General features: G+C 37.9%; 1 protein-coding gene across 1 annotated transcript in view; it reads right to left on the bottom strand.

Annotated features, from left to right (window-relative positions):
- Positions 1-17,399, bottom strand: part of OSBPL10 (oxysterol binding protein-like 10) — a 122,072-nt gene that overhangs the window by 70,218 nt on the left and 34,455 nt on the right. The window contains exons 3-4 of the mRNA XM_009324210.1: positions 13,621-13,796; positions 11,735-11,814 (exon numbers count right to left, since the gene is read on the bottom strand). Of these exons, the coding sequence (XP_009322485.1) occupies positions 11,735-11,814; positions 13,621-13,796 (256 nt within the window). The remainder of the gene's footprint in view (positions 1-11,734; positions 11,815-13,620; positions 13,797-17,399) is intronic.

Genomic DNA, 17,399 nt, shown 5'->3' with positions numbered 1-17,399 from the left:
CTTTGTTTCTTGGATTGTCTGAAATTGGCCTTCACAAAAATCTTCACAAACTCTTACATATTAACATGCTGCTAAGTTCTTACAACCATACTTTTTAGGAAAGATTAGGAAGGATTTTGCAGAGTAGTAACAATGCCAACACAAATATTTTTTATGAAGCCATTGACCTGTAATTCACCAAACTGGTGTGAACAGCAAGGAAGACAAAAATAATCTTAATGCTTTTGCCTGATGAACTTCTGAAACAGGGCAGTGCTGTTTTCAGCATTAGAGGAGCTGCAATTTTGGCAAGGCCAATCCACACACCAATTAAACATTAACATTTAAAACAAAACATGGCTTAAACAGTCAACATGTTTTGGAGTAAGCTTGAGATAAACCCTAAATACAAAAAAGGCCAGAAATAAATATAAACATACAACCTATAAAATCAGTCTGAACATTCAAGAACTTTCTCTGTTCTTATCTAACCATTTGTCAGTGTTACCATCTTGGTTTGTTTTCTGCAGCCCTCAAACCTCAGTTTTCCTGGAGGTCTTTAGGACAGCAATTCTCAATCAAGCTCAGGTGTGCACTAGAGCACCATGGGACATCATATATAAAAGTACAATATAAAAAAGCTTTTCCCTTCTATTTGAACTGTTGATTGCATCTGTAAGGTTAAAACCGAAACAGAATAAAACTCTTACCTCCTGAAACACAAACCACTTCAGAGAGTGACGTTTAGTAACACTTTAAGAAAGTGAAGTAAATATACAGCCCTATGGGTGAAAAACCATTTCGCCTCTCCTGCACAAGTAATGATGGCAGCCTTCAATATTGCTAAGACAGTTACTGTCAACATGGGGTACTACTCTTGCATCTGCTGGCAAGTGCACAAAAATAATACTTGGGTACAATCTCTCTCCTTATCCCTTACAGGTCAAACTTTGCAATTCTGTAGTAATTTCATTAAAAGACTTTAAATCCAAGGTGGGCAGGTTCCAACTAGCACTGGAATTAAAGTCAGGCATCATGTTACCACTACACTGACTGTAAATGACAAGGCAGATTATCTGGCACTGCCAAGAAGGAAGAGTGAAGTAAGTTATATGATCCCTCTGCCACCCCCACACAAAACTAAACTTCAGACTTTTTGAGGCATTTGAAGGTTTAAAAAATGTGTTATTAAATTCCCAGCGAGCAAAGAGCTGCTATAATCATAGAAATAAGCATTATTCCATTGGTCTTGACTTACATTTGCAAACACTTCCAAGAATGATGGTCTGACTCTGTTTTTGCAACGAATATATTCTTTACTACCATGACTAATAAGATGATAATAATAAGCATCTGTAGAATCAGACATTCAAGAAATATCCATCCTGGCTGATAATTCACAATTGCATTAAAACTGGATTTGACTCTAAGGCAAAAAAAAAAGCATGGGGGATAGAATTTGTCACAAGGGCACAGAAGGTTGCCAGGTTTTTAATTCATCTTCCATTTGAAAGAGCATTGCTTAGACATAACTACAATTAAAATAAGAGTCAGAGGAAAAGGTATTTGGGAGAAGGAAGGGGATGAGGGAAACTGGGTGCGATTGAATTTCCTTTTTTAAATAGAAGTTTCACAGGAAAAGGCTATCCCTAGTATTTAATAGCAGAATATACTTACTGATGTTTCTTTTTTAAACTGACTAGCATCAGAATTCTTCTGAACTAAATTTAGGGTGCAGAGGAAGAAGAACAAAAGTTCATTTTTTTCAGCATAAGATCAACTTATCTTCCAGTTTAATAAAAGTTTTGTTTTTAGAATGAAATCTTCTGAGAATCACTGACATTCTAGTATCATCCGATCACAATATTAAAAATACACGTCTCCTACCTTCATATAACTAAACTGATCCTAAAACTCAAACAGCAGCAATGAAAAACAGTGAGTTTAGCCATTAGTTTTGCTTGAAAGAAAACAACATTCTGTGAGAAGTGAAGTTTTATTATGTTTTGATTTTTTTTTGTGTTTGTTTTTTTTGGGGGGGGGGGTATAGATCTGCAAATAACAAAAGTAACATAAAACAAATATGGAAAAATCCATGCACTGTTTCAATACAAAATCAGGAAGTAATTCTAGGAGAAAGTTAGCTCTCAGAAAAAACAGCTGCCAAAATAATCTCATTTAACCTGCACACTTTGAGATATATGTTCATAAATTGAAATGCACGTATATTCTAAATTAATACCTATATCATTGATATTATTTGGCAATTCAATGCTATTTTTCCTCAAGACAGTGTTTCAAACTGCAGTGAACTATCTGCAGCTGACCCATGGACCACAACAGACATCTTGACCGCAGCTCACAACTCACATTTTCTTTCATCATGTCATCTAACATGATACGCCTTTCACCAAACCCCACTTATGCTCGAGAGTCATAAATTTGATAGTGAACTATTAGTACAAAAGCTGCTAGTCAGCTGTGGTTTTTTTAATTGGCTTTGTATCACAAATAAGTAATGGATACATTTCCAAGAAACAGATATGCCCATCATTTTAGGAGTCTCTTAATCCAGTTTTTTTTCCTGCAAGATTTGCTCTAGTTCATATCACAACTCACTGGGCTACATCAACTACACTCCTAGACTGTGACTTGAGACAGAATAAACAGTCCATGGGACCACAGTGCATTGAAGATGGCTTTTCATTAAGTTTTACAAAGACGTGTGGCAGCTCACAGCAACTGTTGTTGTTGGACAGTCATTTACGGCACGGAGTTTGGGAATCAGTGGAGCAGGAGGAAAAAAAATCAGGAAGAAGAGCCCAACTACAGTTTCAGTAGTGTGTGGTGCTCAAGAAGGCTGTCCTGCTACAGGGACACTAGGTAACCCCAAATCTCTACGTATAGAAGTTCACAGCCTGGCAAGGGCTGACCATATCACACTGCCTGGCGTGCCTGACATTCAGCTGCATGCCTTGCCCTGCAATAGTGCTATGTGACTTCTAGGGTGAGATCACCTCTGCCAGTGAGCCTCTCCTAGTCTTCTCCTTCCCCTCTCAGCACAAGATAGTTATCAATCCTATGCAGCTCACCAAGTCAGGAAGATTGGCAATCTTGAACTAGCACATACAGCCACAGTCTGTGCCAAATATCAGAGCCAAATACATTGGTTTCAACTGCTCCTACAGGTCTATATGCAAGTTTTCCTCACCTCTTCGTTTTCTGTCCCTTTATACCCTTCATCTATCTAGTGACCCAGCATTTCCGATCAACGTGCCAGAAAACTGCACCAGCCCACGACACAAATCCTCTAGCATCTAACTTGAGATTAGATTCTTTAGAGAACCTCTGTAACATACAAACCCTAAATGAGCTCAGCACCAGGACCTCTGGCTACCCATGAAGCTATCCCTAGGCAAGGCCCCACGATAAAGGTAAAAAATTCCTACTTACAACTTGCAAAAGCAGTCACACACAAAATGCAGGTGAATGTCTGCAGGAGGCGGTTTCTACAACCACTCAAAACCTTTTGAAGTGGGGCTCCACTCCTCAGTGCCACAGAGAACAACAGCAGAGCACTGTGCCTGCTCCGTCTAAGGAGACAGAGGAGGCAGCTAATTTCTTCTAACAGCTTCTTCCTGCCACTGCCAGAAGAGGCCTCTCCAGGAACTACACACTCAGTCCCTTACGCACTTTCGAATTTTACAACACAGTCAACACCTACGTCCCAGCCAAATACTTGACTCCTCTTTTGCAGAACTTCTTCAGATTAAACACTGGGAACGACAAGCATCTCTTTTGCACTGATACACAGCTGTGCAAAAATAAAAAATTTCCAATTTTGTTAAAATGTTAAAACCTATGTGATATTTACCACAGCTAAAAGCACTCTAATTACACATCATACTACAACAGCCATTAAAGTCACTCTCCCAGGAAATCAAAGCAATGACAGTAACTGATGGAACTTTATTCCTAATCCCCTGCTCTTCCCCCTAGCGCTGCTGGTATAACTGATCTGCCCCTCTAACTATTATCATATCTCGTTTTCTTGGGTCCTACTGCTTTCTGGTTTGCAAATAAATAAATAAAAAGATAGTGAAAAGTCTGATGAAAGGAAGACATAAGCTCTTCAACAATTAGTAATGCATGGTGCCAAACAATTAGTAATGCATGGTGCCAATAATGAGTCAAGAAATCCACAGGCTGAAGCATCCCAAAAGGGTTACAAACATTCTTTCCTGAGGCTACACTTTACCATTGCTCCAACAGTTTGCCTGCTAATAAAATGAAATTAATAAAAGAATAATAAAGCAGCTAATAAAAGATTAATTTGTAACTTGTGTTCATCTTGGTTTTATGACCTAAAGCTAGCTAAAGTACGCTTAGCTAACACAGATTTGGGTTAAGATTTTTATTTTAGTAGACTGTCCATCTCCAAGATAAAAAAGCAGTATAATGAATGCTTCTATTTGGATATCAAAAATCCTAACAATTAAAATAATGTAATTGTAGAACAGTAAGTTCCAATTATACTAATGTTTTCATGACTCATTCTCCCTGGAGATTGCCCTTCCTGCTCACAAAGAAGCTGAACTGTTTTTCACCATTTACCAGAAGCAAACAGTTATGTTTATTTTGGAAAGTAAATGCAATGTTCCAGAGATCAATAAACTAATTTCTGAAGTGAACTGTCGTATCTGTTTATGGCTGATAATCATCATTTTCACAGGCACTGTGCCACAGATGTTTTCTACAGAATAATAAATACTGAAATGTCATTCCTTTACTCCTCTGCATATATATAGCACAGAACCAGTCCCTGGGTGCAGCTTTAGAGCAATGAGAAGTCACATGCTATCAAAAAGTAATTACAATTTTGAGACACTACCATTCCGTATTTTAATTCCCATCTACTTCTTTTCCAATGCATCCTAAGTAAACAAACACTGAAAAAAGAAAAATATGGACAGAAATCTGTTTAATTTACATTATGATCATTCACAAATATTAAAATGCAAATGACTGAATCTACATAACATCCGAACTTCACCATTGCAAAGGGACCAGCTTATGATATGCTTTGCACATCTGTGTAAAGCACCATTTACGGTACTAACTTTTCTGACAGAATATTACAGTGCTTCATCATCTTCAGTAAGGCAATACATGTGTCTGCTTTTAAGCAAGAGACTATGATAATCATTCCATCATAAAATCTTTTCTTTGTCAAGAATCATTTCAGCAAGCTCATGTTCAGTCCTAAATGGAATTCTTTTCCATTTTTGTAGAAGGATTTTGAAAGCAGAGAGCTGTGAGCAACTCTTATCTTCATGCAGCTTCCAAAGGGAGGAAAAAAAGGTGCCAAACACACACGTCTACAGCCAAGCACTGCTTCCTTCTCAGCCTCACCACTGTAAGGATTTCCAAAGCACGTTTTAATTAGAAGCACCATTCTTTAGTTGACTTCTACAGGTCAGGGACAAGAGGAGGAAGCAGACAAGCATACCAGAGGAGGGAAGAGTGAACTTGCTCAAATGGAAAAGAGGTTTGATGTGCATAAAAGAACCAAAACAACACCAAAGACTTGAAACTTTCACTGATCTGGCTTTATGGAAACAGTTATCATGCAGATGTTAAATACACCCAATGAATAATCCTTTTAGAAATTTAAAGGTATCTCCGTGGCCGTTCATTAATAAGGCAAGAAGAAACCTGATAAAACTGAAGAAGGACCACCAAAGGTCTATGATAGCCATTTTTCCATCTGTGGAGAAAAATTACACTTCTGCCTCATAATGATTTAGTAAAAGCGTTGACCTCAAACTTTCAGGCATTACTACAGGTGCTGTTTCACATTGCAGCTAAACTGCTACCACAGTTGCCACTGAAAGCGGCAGGTTTGGACTTTTTTCTCCAGCATGTCTCCATGCTGGCTCTGAGGCCCATTTGACCTCATAGAGAGCCACTCCACGAAGTTAAACCAGAAAAGAAACAGAGACGTAGACACACATACAGAATTTTCTGCTGATTTAGCGGCCCAAACTGCCTTTCCAAAGGGCTGGATGATGGTTGTAACAGGCACCAGGAACACTGCTTGAGGGGAAAGAGAGCGGGACAGTCCCTCACAGAGACATGCAGTCATCAGGCTGGCTCAGTTTTAAATACGAAGCCTCAGACTAAACCAGAGAAAGGTTAGGTTTTGGGCAGATTCATCTCAGCAATCCTCCATCCAGGAGGAAGAAGAGAGCAGGGCTTTACCACCAGGGGCTGCTGGAAGCAGACTCCAGCTTCCCCTACATCAGTGCTCATCCGATTTCTCAGTGAGCTGGTCAGGTAACTAAGTCCTTTTTAGTAGGATGCCTTTTGTTCTGTTCCTGATGCCCAAGCTATCACAGGACCAGAAACACAACAGAGTCCACACAAAGGGTGGCAGCAGAAGGAAGGGAACTGGACTGCCATTTACAGCTGCAGGGAATCAGCCAGATGAGTTCAGCTGAAACATGAAACCACACCATCCAGTTTTTAGCAGCTCACTTGTGCAGCTCCAAACCAGAAGCTGGAACAAGGGGGATTCTACCTCCTTATTCTAGCACAAACCTAAGCTGAAAGTTACCATCCGAGCACAATTTAAGACAGAAGTTACTTCACAAGATAGAGGTTTGTGTTCCCTGCCACATTCCTGATACACACTGAGAAATACAAGGGTTATATGCCAATCCAGCAACTGAGCCACACGCTGGAATTAAGAGCTGGTACAAAAACCCGTGTGTTTGTTTTTATTACAGACACCATCGTTAAACAGTCAAGAAAAAAGGGGTATGAAACAAAAGAACTACAAGCTTGTGACAATTTATGGATATAAAATTACTCTTGGAAGTTACCACGGAAATTATGCATAAGCCTACTTCTTCTTGGAAGCATTTTATATCACTGAATTCCAATTTGACTAATGCTTTAATTAAAACTTGTACAGTAATATTCACTTAGAATAGTCTAAAAAACCAGCAATCCTATCCAGACATTGAAGACTTCTTCCAATACAGTGTGATTTGGTACTCCGTGGAGGTTGAGCAATCTGTAATTAAGCGAAATGAGACTTGTATAGGAATACCAAGAACATTAAGACTATTTTACAGCATGGGAATTATTTGCCAGAGAACATTATCCTTTTACTGCTTTTTTATCATTAAGGTGTAAAATTTAATTAAAACAAAGTGACAGACTTAGCTTGTATTACATCCACTTGTTAGCTGTATAGCTCACCTTTGGACCATTCATTAGGATGCAAGTAAATTTAGTCATTTAGTCATTAGTATACAACTTTTTTTTTTACTTTTTCTTTTTTTTTTTTTATCACTGCTCTGCTTAATTTCCTCCAGTCCCCAGCTGAAGTTTTAAAGACAGCAAGGTCAGCAAGTCATACGGTAGCACTTTGAAGCAGGCAGTAGCTCTGAAAAAGAAAGGAAACCAGTGCTGATCTGGATCCAATGCAGGAAGAAGGAATGCTCTCTTATGAATATTTCACAGAAACAGTGACACAGCTTCAGCTTTGAAAAACATTCTCCAAATTCTCATGTTTTCCTGTGAATCTCCTTCCAATAATATCTATTGAAGATTTCAAAAATGTGTTCTCTCTCCAACATGAAAGACCTGTAGCTAAGAGTCGCTTCACTGGTATTCTCGGGAACCTTCCCACTGCTCGCCTGGTTATCCCATTATTTTTCCCCAGTTAACCTGTATCCCACTAGCATAAGATAAAACATACCCTTCACTGTATATTTTACACTTCCCATTCCACCTCCTCCTCAAGTGTATGACTCCTAAAAAATAGCTAGAAATTTCTGCCTCTCATTCTTCCTGTGAAAAAGGTGAGTTTAAGCTGTAGAAGAAGCTGGGAACAAGCACTCAGGCTCCAACTTTCCAGACGCAGAAACGTGCCTGTTCCAAGCAGAGACAGAGCTTGGATTCTGTTCAAACTCCAGAAGCTTAAAACACATGACTATCTATCTGCCTGTTTGTGACAGCACTATGAGACACAGACAATTTGCAGTTATCACTTACTACAGCCCTCAAAGTATGGGGAGAGGGGGGAAGAGAGAGATCCAGCCCTGCTGCCGGTAGAATAACAAATCACATCGTGACAGTCCTATCAATGGTAGGGCTATTTTAACAAAATCCAAAAATACAGATTTTTTTTGTCAAGTCCTCAATTATGCAAAAGGAAGTCGAACATGTACCCTTCTCTGTGTCATTACAGACCTTCCTATGTAATTCCAGTCCCTAACCCCAACACAAAAGAAACAGTAAGGTGGCTAAAATAGCAGCATGCTATTTTATGTAAATTTAAAATATTTTAAACAGCATGTTTCCACTCCCATGCTAATAATTATTATATTAAAGTACCTTCATCTACAAGAGAAAGAAAAAAAATCAGAAAGAAACGCAGCAGTTCTTGCTTCCCTTACCTCCTACCAGGCAGTGGTTTTGAAGTAAGAAACTTTGAGGAAAAGAAAAAAAGAAGTTTTAGAAATGCATTTTTTTTCTAGTTTCTGGAATCTCTGAAGCATCACTCCCTTGTAACCAATATCTGATCTCCAAAGACCAATCATTGTAGCATCAAAGCTTCTGATCACTTGCTTTTACAGAGAAAAGCAGAGAGAAGCTTTAAAACTTACTTATAGGTGAAATCCAAGTTAGCACTATATGCAATGCTTAAGTCAGGGAAAATCTGCCTCTCAGATAACACTCTAACCCTGGGAAGATAGGAGGGGAGAAAGGAAAAAAGTGTATTGAAAAACAAGAGACAAATCTTGTCAAAAGAAAGGTTCCTAGGAACAGATAATCACAATGTTGCTTCAAGTACATTACACTTCCAGAGTAAGAAGCAGAGTCATCAGTGGTCTCATCTGAAGCACATAAATGCCCAACGTTTTATTTTCTGGACAGTTAAGCTTAAAAATACAGAAGATATAAATTTGCTCTGTGGCTTACAGAAGTGGAGAATTAAGAGTGCTTCACTAACAAACATGACAAGTGAAAAGTGACCTAGTCTGATTTTAGCTGTAGACTTGTAACACAGAACTAAGAAATGTATTTTAGTTTTCTTCAGCGTTTCTATTTTATACCGAACAGATCTAAGCTAATTAAAATGTATGACTGGCTGTACCAACCAAAATGCATCTATACTCCAGCACTGTATGCCAAGTTTCTGTAACTGATAAATCTTCCAAGAAAAATGCAAGAACCCTCCTCCTGCATTTGGTTCCTCAGTTACATATGCCCACCACCCCTCAGTCAGCGGGAATCCTTTTATTTTCTTGCATGATGAGCCTAGGAACCAGAAGAATGCCACAGCAGCGGTGAGTCACTATGCAAGAGTTGAAGAACAAGTCTAGAGAGATGCTCCCCTTCCTGTTTCTAAAAGTTGCACGTTAGATCTTCCGGGACAGACACTGTCTTTGTATTTATTAGCCTCCCACTCACTTAGTCAAGACTTTCTAATAACATTTTGCCTTTCTAATACTTTTCAAATCTATATATGCTTTTGGCATCCAAAGCATCCCAGTTTTCATTCATCTCCTTTTATTTTGAACCTGTTTTCAGCTCATTTTCTTTGAGGCTCCCCCATACCAATATTAACAGCTAGCAAATGTTTCCTATTCAGCCACTCCAGAGCACTTACTAACACTGTACTTCCCTGATTTGCCCTTTCCCTTCCCATCATCAGAAAAAAGACTCCAGTGTAGTCAAGTTTTGTCACACAGAGTCCATTCTGTACAGAAGAATAACAAAAGTGATGAAAAGTACTTTCCCCCCTCCAATGTTTCCATTTCAGAAATGGAAGAGGACTGCTAAAAGTATTCACAATAAGTACTTGACAGAGTAAGAGCAGTCTAAGTATTTTCCCTTTTGTTCTCTGCTCCTTTCCCAATAATTCCTAAAATTCTATTTGCTTTTTTTGGACCACTACTGATTGCTGGACATTTTCACTGTTATAACACCAAGATTCTTCTCTTGACATACTAATTAATTCAGAGCCTATCAAAAATATGCAGGAGCTCAACATGGAGAGGCAGTATGAAAAATTCTGAACATAAATTATTACTAAGTGCAACAGTTTTTACCTAAGGAGGAAAAATGATCCAAAATTCACTTACACAAAGATCGGCTTCAACTCAATTACTGCCGCTCTGGAATGAGGTTTTGGTATTAAAATAGACACCTCTACAGAATTATTTATCAGGAGCAGGCAAAAGGAGAAAAACAAATACAGTATTAAGAAATATTAGTAAACAAATAGAGAGTAGAAGTATAAGAATCAATTTTCCATTACACAAGCCTCTGACAGCATATATACTAAACAACGGTTCTATTACCTCGTCACAATACATTGTAGATGTTAAACATTTAAATGGGTTCAAGAAGTGACCAGAAAACTTATTGAGGAATAATTCATTGATGGCAACTGAAGTATCAAAAGTTACCATCTCTGCCTAGCACAGGAAGTCCCTGAGCTGCATATCAACAGCAACTGTAAGAGTATTCTGACCAAGTAGAGTTGCACCTTTCTGAATAGTACTGGGCCACAGCTATATAAAAACCATATTTAATTGTCATGCATAAGAATTGAAAGAGTACCGAAACACTGAAGTTATTTATTCTCCTTCAAAAAGGGTTTTAATTATACCATAATTGCTTCCTGACGAGTCCACATCACTCAAAAATAGGAAGAAAAAGTTGGTTTTATTTTACTTCACACACTTCAATGAATGCCAGTCTCCTCAAAATACCATCCATCTTTTCAAAGTCCAACTTTCAAAGATACTCAGGATCATGACTTTGACTGCAGTTAACATAAGATTGATATTCTCAACATCTTGGGGCAGGGAGGAATCCTTTCTGCTTGCAGTTGTATACATTTTTTTAATATAGCAAACAATTATTCATGAGGAAAGCAATCTTTTTCATTCTTGTAAAGATATCAATAGAAGTGCTTAAAAGACTGAAGATAAGAGCAGCACTTTTTTTTTTTTTAGTGACAGTATTAACACCAAAAGCATACATAAAATAAATACAAAAATAATTTATTTCTAATAGGGTTGGTTGTTTTTAATACTTCCCACTTTCAAAGTGCGTTCTAACTTAAACAGATTCACGTCATTTCTATTTGGAGGCAGGGGACACCCTCAACCCATCATTCTACTATTTTTAAAGTCCAAATGGTTTTTTACCTGTCCAAAATATTTATCTGTCTGAGGACAAAAATTCTGACATCACTTCCAAAGAGAAATAAATAACATAAATCTTCATATGATGACCTCTTTCAGATTTGGTAAAGAAGTTGAAGACTGACCACTGCTAACATCTACCTGAAGCTTCTATAATAAGTGCCATTAAATTTTAGAAAATGAAATAAAACTAATATCAATTAACACTTTTAAATACTAATCAGGACATCACACAGGTATTTATTAATAAACTGTTGATCCAGGCACTCAATTAACCATGTATTGACTGCATCCAAAATGCACTTCATGAATTTCTCATAAATAGGACAAGATTTATTTATTAAGATTGCCCAATTGACTTAAGTCTGCTCCAGTTAGCGAGGAATGACAACTTGCTGCTTTTATTCATAAACCTCTAAACATCAACCCACTACCTACAGCAGCCAGCCTATCGTCCAGATCATGCTGTTCTTCACCTACACCACTTAAAACACAATAGTTACTTCTCCCTCTTAATTATTTACCTTAGAATTACCTTCCTTGTGATGTTTGGCACAGGATCGAAGCTGAGTTATCCAGTATTGTTTCTCCTTTGCATCAGCAGCTAGAACAGAAACAAGAAAACACAGGGAATCACACATAAACCAGCATTCTTTTTTTGCATAAGAGAAGGTGACGGGGGGGGGGGATTATTTATTCGTTTGGACACATCATAAATTCTAATTTACGCTACTTAAATTAAGTATGTGTAAATTCTTCAGTACAACACATCTAAACCTCAACTTAAGATGCTGTGGCCAGTTGAAAGAGATAAGCTTATGAGTCTTCTTCATGGTTATCTCCTCCAAGTGTTATTAAAAGCAGAATTACCTCAAGATGAATTTTTTAAAAAAAATTTAATCCACTTTTGTTTTACTCGTCTCTCTTTGTGAAGGACAAGGGCCACACCATAGCATTTAAATCAGTCAAACCTCTACACTCAGGCTGTCAGTCAGCTACCAGACAAGCTACCAGTTCCCCAGATACTTAAGTACTTCTGTTTCAATGTAGTTCAGCTAAATCTCTCTTTAAACCTGCATTCGCATGCAACTTAAAAGACACAAGAATGAAAACCACAATTTCCCCCATACATCTTTAAAAACCAGCTTTAAAAGTTATTGAAAAGATTGTCTGCAGTCTATATCAGGTGGCTCCTTCAGAAGAGAGGTTTGGTTCTGGGGTTTTTTGGTTTTTGTTTTGGTTTGTTTTTTTTTTTTTTAAACAAACCACTACTACAGTAATTCTAATTAAGAATACCAATACAGAGTGGATAATTTCAGTAAATGTTTTCTCTTATTTCCTCTGCTATGAAGTATCTCAATGGTTATTGACTCAGCATAAAAATTATTTACTGATTTGAATCAAATTCATATGTCTCATTAAATTAAAAGCAGCATATTATAAGTATTTGATAATCCCAAGTGATTGGCAAAGCATGATAATGAAACCACAAGTGTTCATGATTTCTAGCTGTGCATACTCCAAAACATTTTAAACACAAGAACAACCAGGGAGAGTTTCTGTTCAGTTCTACATTTAAAACAGCAACACACTGTACCATGGGGCAGTCCTGCATACTCTGTCCTGCTAGCAAACTGATAAACTGTGGTCAGAATAAATCTAACATAATCTTAAACTTTTGTTACACTTTATTACATGTCACTTTTTTTTTAATATGAGTTTATTTTCTGGTAAACTAGTTTGATGATCAACCATACTGAAAATACCTTAGAATTAGAATACTGCTTTTTTTTTTTTGTTTTTGTTGGGGGGGGGGGGGGGGGGGGGGCAGAGGCAGAAGGGAGGAAATTATTCAAAATTAACTCTTACATACCCTATATTGTCTTTCTTACATTTGGGAGCAAGGGAAGGCAAAATTTTATGTTAAAAGTGACTTCAATTATTCCAAGACTGACAAGAACAGGGCATCTTAACAGCCTTCCACTGGCACTTTTCCCTTCTCCGACCCATCAGCAGATTCATTACTGCACATTATCTGCAGGATGGTGGCAGGGGAGAACAGTATTAGAAATGAAATGCTATGCTGTGGACAGCAATGAAAGCAGCTTTTTCTTCCTTCGGAAGCAAAAAAGATATACTGTACAATCAAAATGCCACAATAACAGCTTACAGAAGACATCTTGAGGTATCTTCCAGCCCTGAAAGTCTATATATTGTAAATTCACATGTATTTAACTCCAGATTATTGTTCTACTGTGTTTTATAATATAGTGTGTAACAATATAGCTGTATAACCACTACTTTCTGACAGTATAGGGGAGTAAAAGAGAAATGAGATATGAGAGAAGAGGCACAGAAGCGGGAATGGGAAAGAAGAACAACTCAGCTAGCACTTTAAGCAGCACTGTACCTCTCAACTTATACATCTCTCCATTAGCAGAGTAGACCACCAACATGTGTGGCACTTCATCACTGGGCGATATTATAGCTCCAGCTAAAGACAAGGTTCCTCGTGGCTTCTGGTTTTTACTTTGTTCATTCACGAAATACTGCAGAATCCCCGTCTCAAAGTCCAGCACAAAGTACCTGTTCAAAGAAATTGCAATCATGTAGTATTTCTGTTAAAGAGTTTTTCACGCATTTACTCAAAGAAGAGCACAGATTGATCTCAAATCAAGATCATAAACAAACAAATGAGGTTAAAGTCGCTTTTGTAATAACTCGATTTTGTAAGGTACTGTTATTTTGGTCATTAGGTTTGGGTTTAAGGGCTATTATTTTACTCATGTTCCTTTCAAATTAATGGTGAGGTTCACATACAAGACATAAAAGCAAGGAAAGGAGTTTTCAACTGAAGAGGTTCCACTGAAGAAGTATGAGACTGCTTCTCTGGGGGTTTTCTGGCCCCTCCCCCCTTTTTTTTTTTCTCCATTTAACCTTGAAAGATGTGCTAATTCCCCACAACTAGTCTTCTGAAAAGGTGACACTGTTTTTGCAGAGGGATGAAGACAATTAAAGATACCATGATATTTTCATCTTTGTGATAATATTTCACATACAGATGTTGAGTGTAATTTTGAAAACTGGCCAAGGAAATTGAACATTCCTTGTTCATAGGCAAGCAATCATTGCCCAAGGCTCACAGAGCTTCAGATATTTTGCTTGGGCAACCTTCCTTTGCCACATTTATGCATAACTCTACTGCCACCGCCTCCACACCAGAACAAAGATCAAATTCTCTTTAAATTATTCACAGATTAACATCCCCTGTCCAAATAATTTTAAGCTAGTGCATCACTAACCCTCACTTCTGCCCTGACTCCATCTCCCACATCTCCCGTAAGTGCCTCTGCATCCCCTCCCTCCCTAAACAAATGGAAAGCCTCCCTTTTGTAATCATGAAACGCATCTCTTCACTGCTTCTCTACAGTTTACCTTCACCACAAAAAAAGGACTACAGAGATGGCAAGCTGAATGCCAACCACCACAATGTTTTCAATAGTAGTGTTAAAAATAAGGAGGCCATAAATGGAAATTGCCAAAATTTCAGAAGATTACCTTATTGACTTGTATTATACCAGTCCATAACCTCCCTGTTTTGTTTGATTTTTAAATTATTTTACAATACTGCTCTCCCACTTACAAAACATTTTTTTCTCTTCAGGTTGCTTAGTGGGGAGTGATGATGCACTTAACTGCAGGTGAAAATAGCAAAATTGGAAAACATACAATAAAAAAAAGTCAGACTTGCACATTCCATAGTAAATTTTTCTTTCGCTCATTCTCAGTTTTCCTTGTCCATTTTAGGAATATCTGTTACATATTCCAGAGAAAAAGCAGAGCACTAGACAGAAGTCATGCCATGCCCCTGAGAAAATGATACAGTAGTTTGACCCTAGAGCAAGTGTTTCTCTCCATCCAACTGACAAGTTTTCAGCAATCTCTTTGGGTTTAGCAGACAAGTCTGGGCTTTATATGTAGCTATGTCCCTTCTGAGCCTGTGCCATGCTCATTATAATTTCATTGTCCTTTTATTGTTCAGGTACAAATGACTTATTTCAGCCTTTGTTATCAGGCCATCTTTTATCAATTACGACCTTGGAAGTAATCGTGGTTACTGCAGTACAGCTCTACAATTAACAAAAGGAGGAACAACAGTAAAAAAAAAAAAAAAAAAAAGGCAAGAAAAATCATCTTTCCTTCTCCTATGAAGTCCAAAGGATTTGGGTAAACAAGTTCCTCTGAATCTATTAGAACAGAATCTATGAAGTTACATAAACGCTAAAAGCACTTCAACTCAAACTTTTGCATGCTATACCAGCAAAGCACTCCCAGAATGATTGTAAGCTCCATAAAGATGTGCTTTGCATTGCCATAAAGGTACCCCAGGGACAGAAACCAGCCATTCGAGTACAGAATACACCTTTACCAGCATAATGACATCCAAGAGAAGCAACTTCTGCAAATCCACATATGCAGAGACAGCGTCCTTCCACATCCCTGTCATCACAGCTACAGCAGTAGTGTTAACTTGACCTTCTAGCCAACCATGATCTATTTTATGTATAGTCTCAGAAAAACACAACATTATCATTGGCCTTGTACCTTCAGTTTTCAGTACTTCTGATGACATCTTAGTTGCCTGTAAAAGCATGCAACATGTTTGCAGTACAACTAAAGCAGTAATCTTAAGAAAGAAAAAAGTAACCAGTTCTCGCAAGCCTTCGCATCGCCCGCTTCAAGTATGCTGCATTTTTTGTTGTCCCAGATGAATCAGTTTCATGTCTGCCAACTTTGAAAGCCATAAGAGAAAAGAGAATTATCTACAGAAACTATCTGAAGTCCCAACTGTCCAACAAAAACTGGTCCTGTCAACAAAATAGTTTTCCTGTGACTTTGGAGAGGTCAGGAACTTTGCACAGTCATCCTGACCATGACACTGTTCATATCACACAGAACCAAGTATTTGCTTTTCAAGAGTTATGGTTTGATGCGCAACTCCCCTCTTCACCTTTCACACAGTGGTATCACAGAAAAAGATAGACTGGAGTAAACTGCACAGACAACTATAGTCTCACAAGAGAAGCAGGGGGATAATGCACTTTGAAAACTGCTAGTAAAATAGGAAAAGCCAGGAGAAGGAATAAGGAATTAAATGTCAAATCAAGCAGTGCAAGACTTCATACGGGGGGGGGGAAGGGAGGAACAGAAAGAGATGGGAGAAACAGAAGCAGCTTTCAAAAACATTTTCTTGCATCACAGACCAAGTGATGACCCAGTTCAGACCATCACAAAAATGCAGAAGAAATGGAGACCAGATTCTTTCATTAACTGAAGATGGAAAAGCATTATATATATATAAAGCAGGACAGAGGTAAGAGAATGGTACATGTCCCATTTTAGAAGCCCCGCGTAACCGTATCAAAAGGACAGGGATATCTTTTAACTGTTAACTTTTAACAAAAAAGTCATGTCATTCCCGTACCAGGGAAATAACAGCACTAACCTCTCTAGAATTGATTAATCTTGCCACCTTATCCTGTATTTTTCTACTGGCCTTGCTCACAGAGCACACATTTACCCATGATGTCACATTTCTCCAATTAATTTACAGATTAACGCTGATGAAAACTAACATACTCTTTAGAGAACAGTCAGGTAGGAGGTAGCAGAGTCAAGTTATGTCGTACTAGACATAAACGATGAAACAACTATTACTGACAGACACTTCCAAAAGACAGCTAAACTTTTCTGTTGTTCCAAAATTGGACAAAATAATCAATTTGGGGTTTTTTTTACATTAATATGTATTAAAAGAGTCCATTTAATGGTAAGCTAGAAAATTACCGCTTCAACACATTTTAAGCAGTTTTAACTGCTTAAGCACTGTTCAAAGTAGACACGTAAAATTACAGGCAAGGAAAAGCAGGCCATTTCACAAAAGAAAAGCCTTTGGCCAATGGATTTCTCACTTTAAACTCAAATCCATCCAGAGAATACAGGCTTCCTGCTCCTCTGGCCCAGCTTCCCTCAAGCTCCTGGGATTCACCAGGATACTCCCCTATGCCATTCCAACCAAACACAGATGCATTACAAACTGATATCAATTGCAAGATAAAACATTCAGCCACACTCTGTAAACTATAATTTTATTGTTTTTTTAACTTGATAGAACAGCAAACAAAAAAA

Source organism: Pygoscelis adeliae, unplaced genomic scaffold, assembly GCF_000699105.1.
Source record: "Pygoscelis adeliae isolate BGI_AS28 unplaced genomic scaffold, ASM69910v1 Scaffold25, whole genome shotgun sequence".
In the NCBI taxonomy this organism is placed as follows: Eukaryota; Metazoa; Chordata; class Aves; order Sphenisciformes; family Spheniscidae; genus Pygoscelis; species Pygoscelis adeliae.
This window is presented reverse-complemented; position numbering and strand designations above follow the sequence as displayed.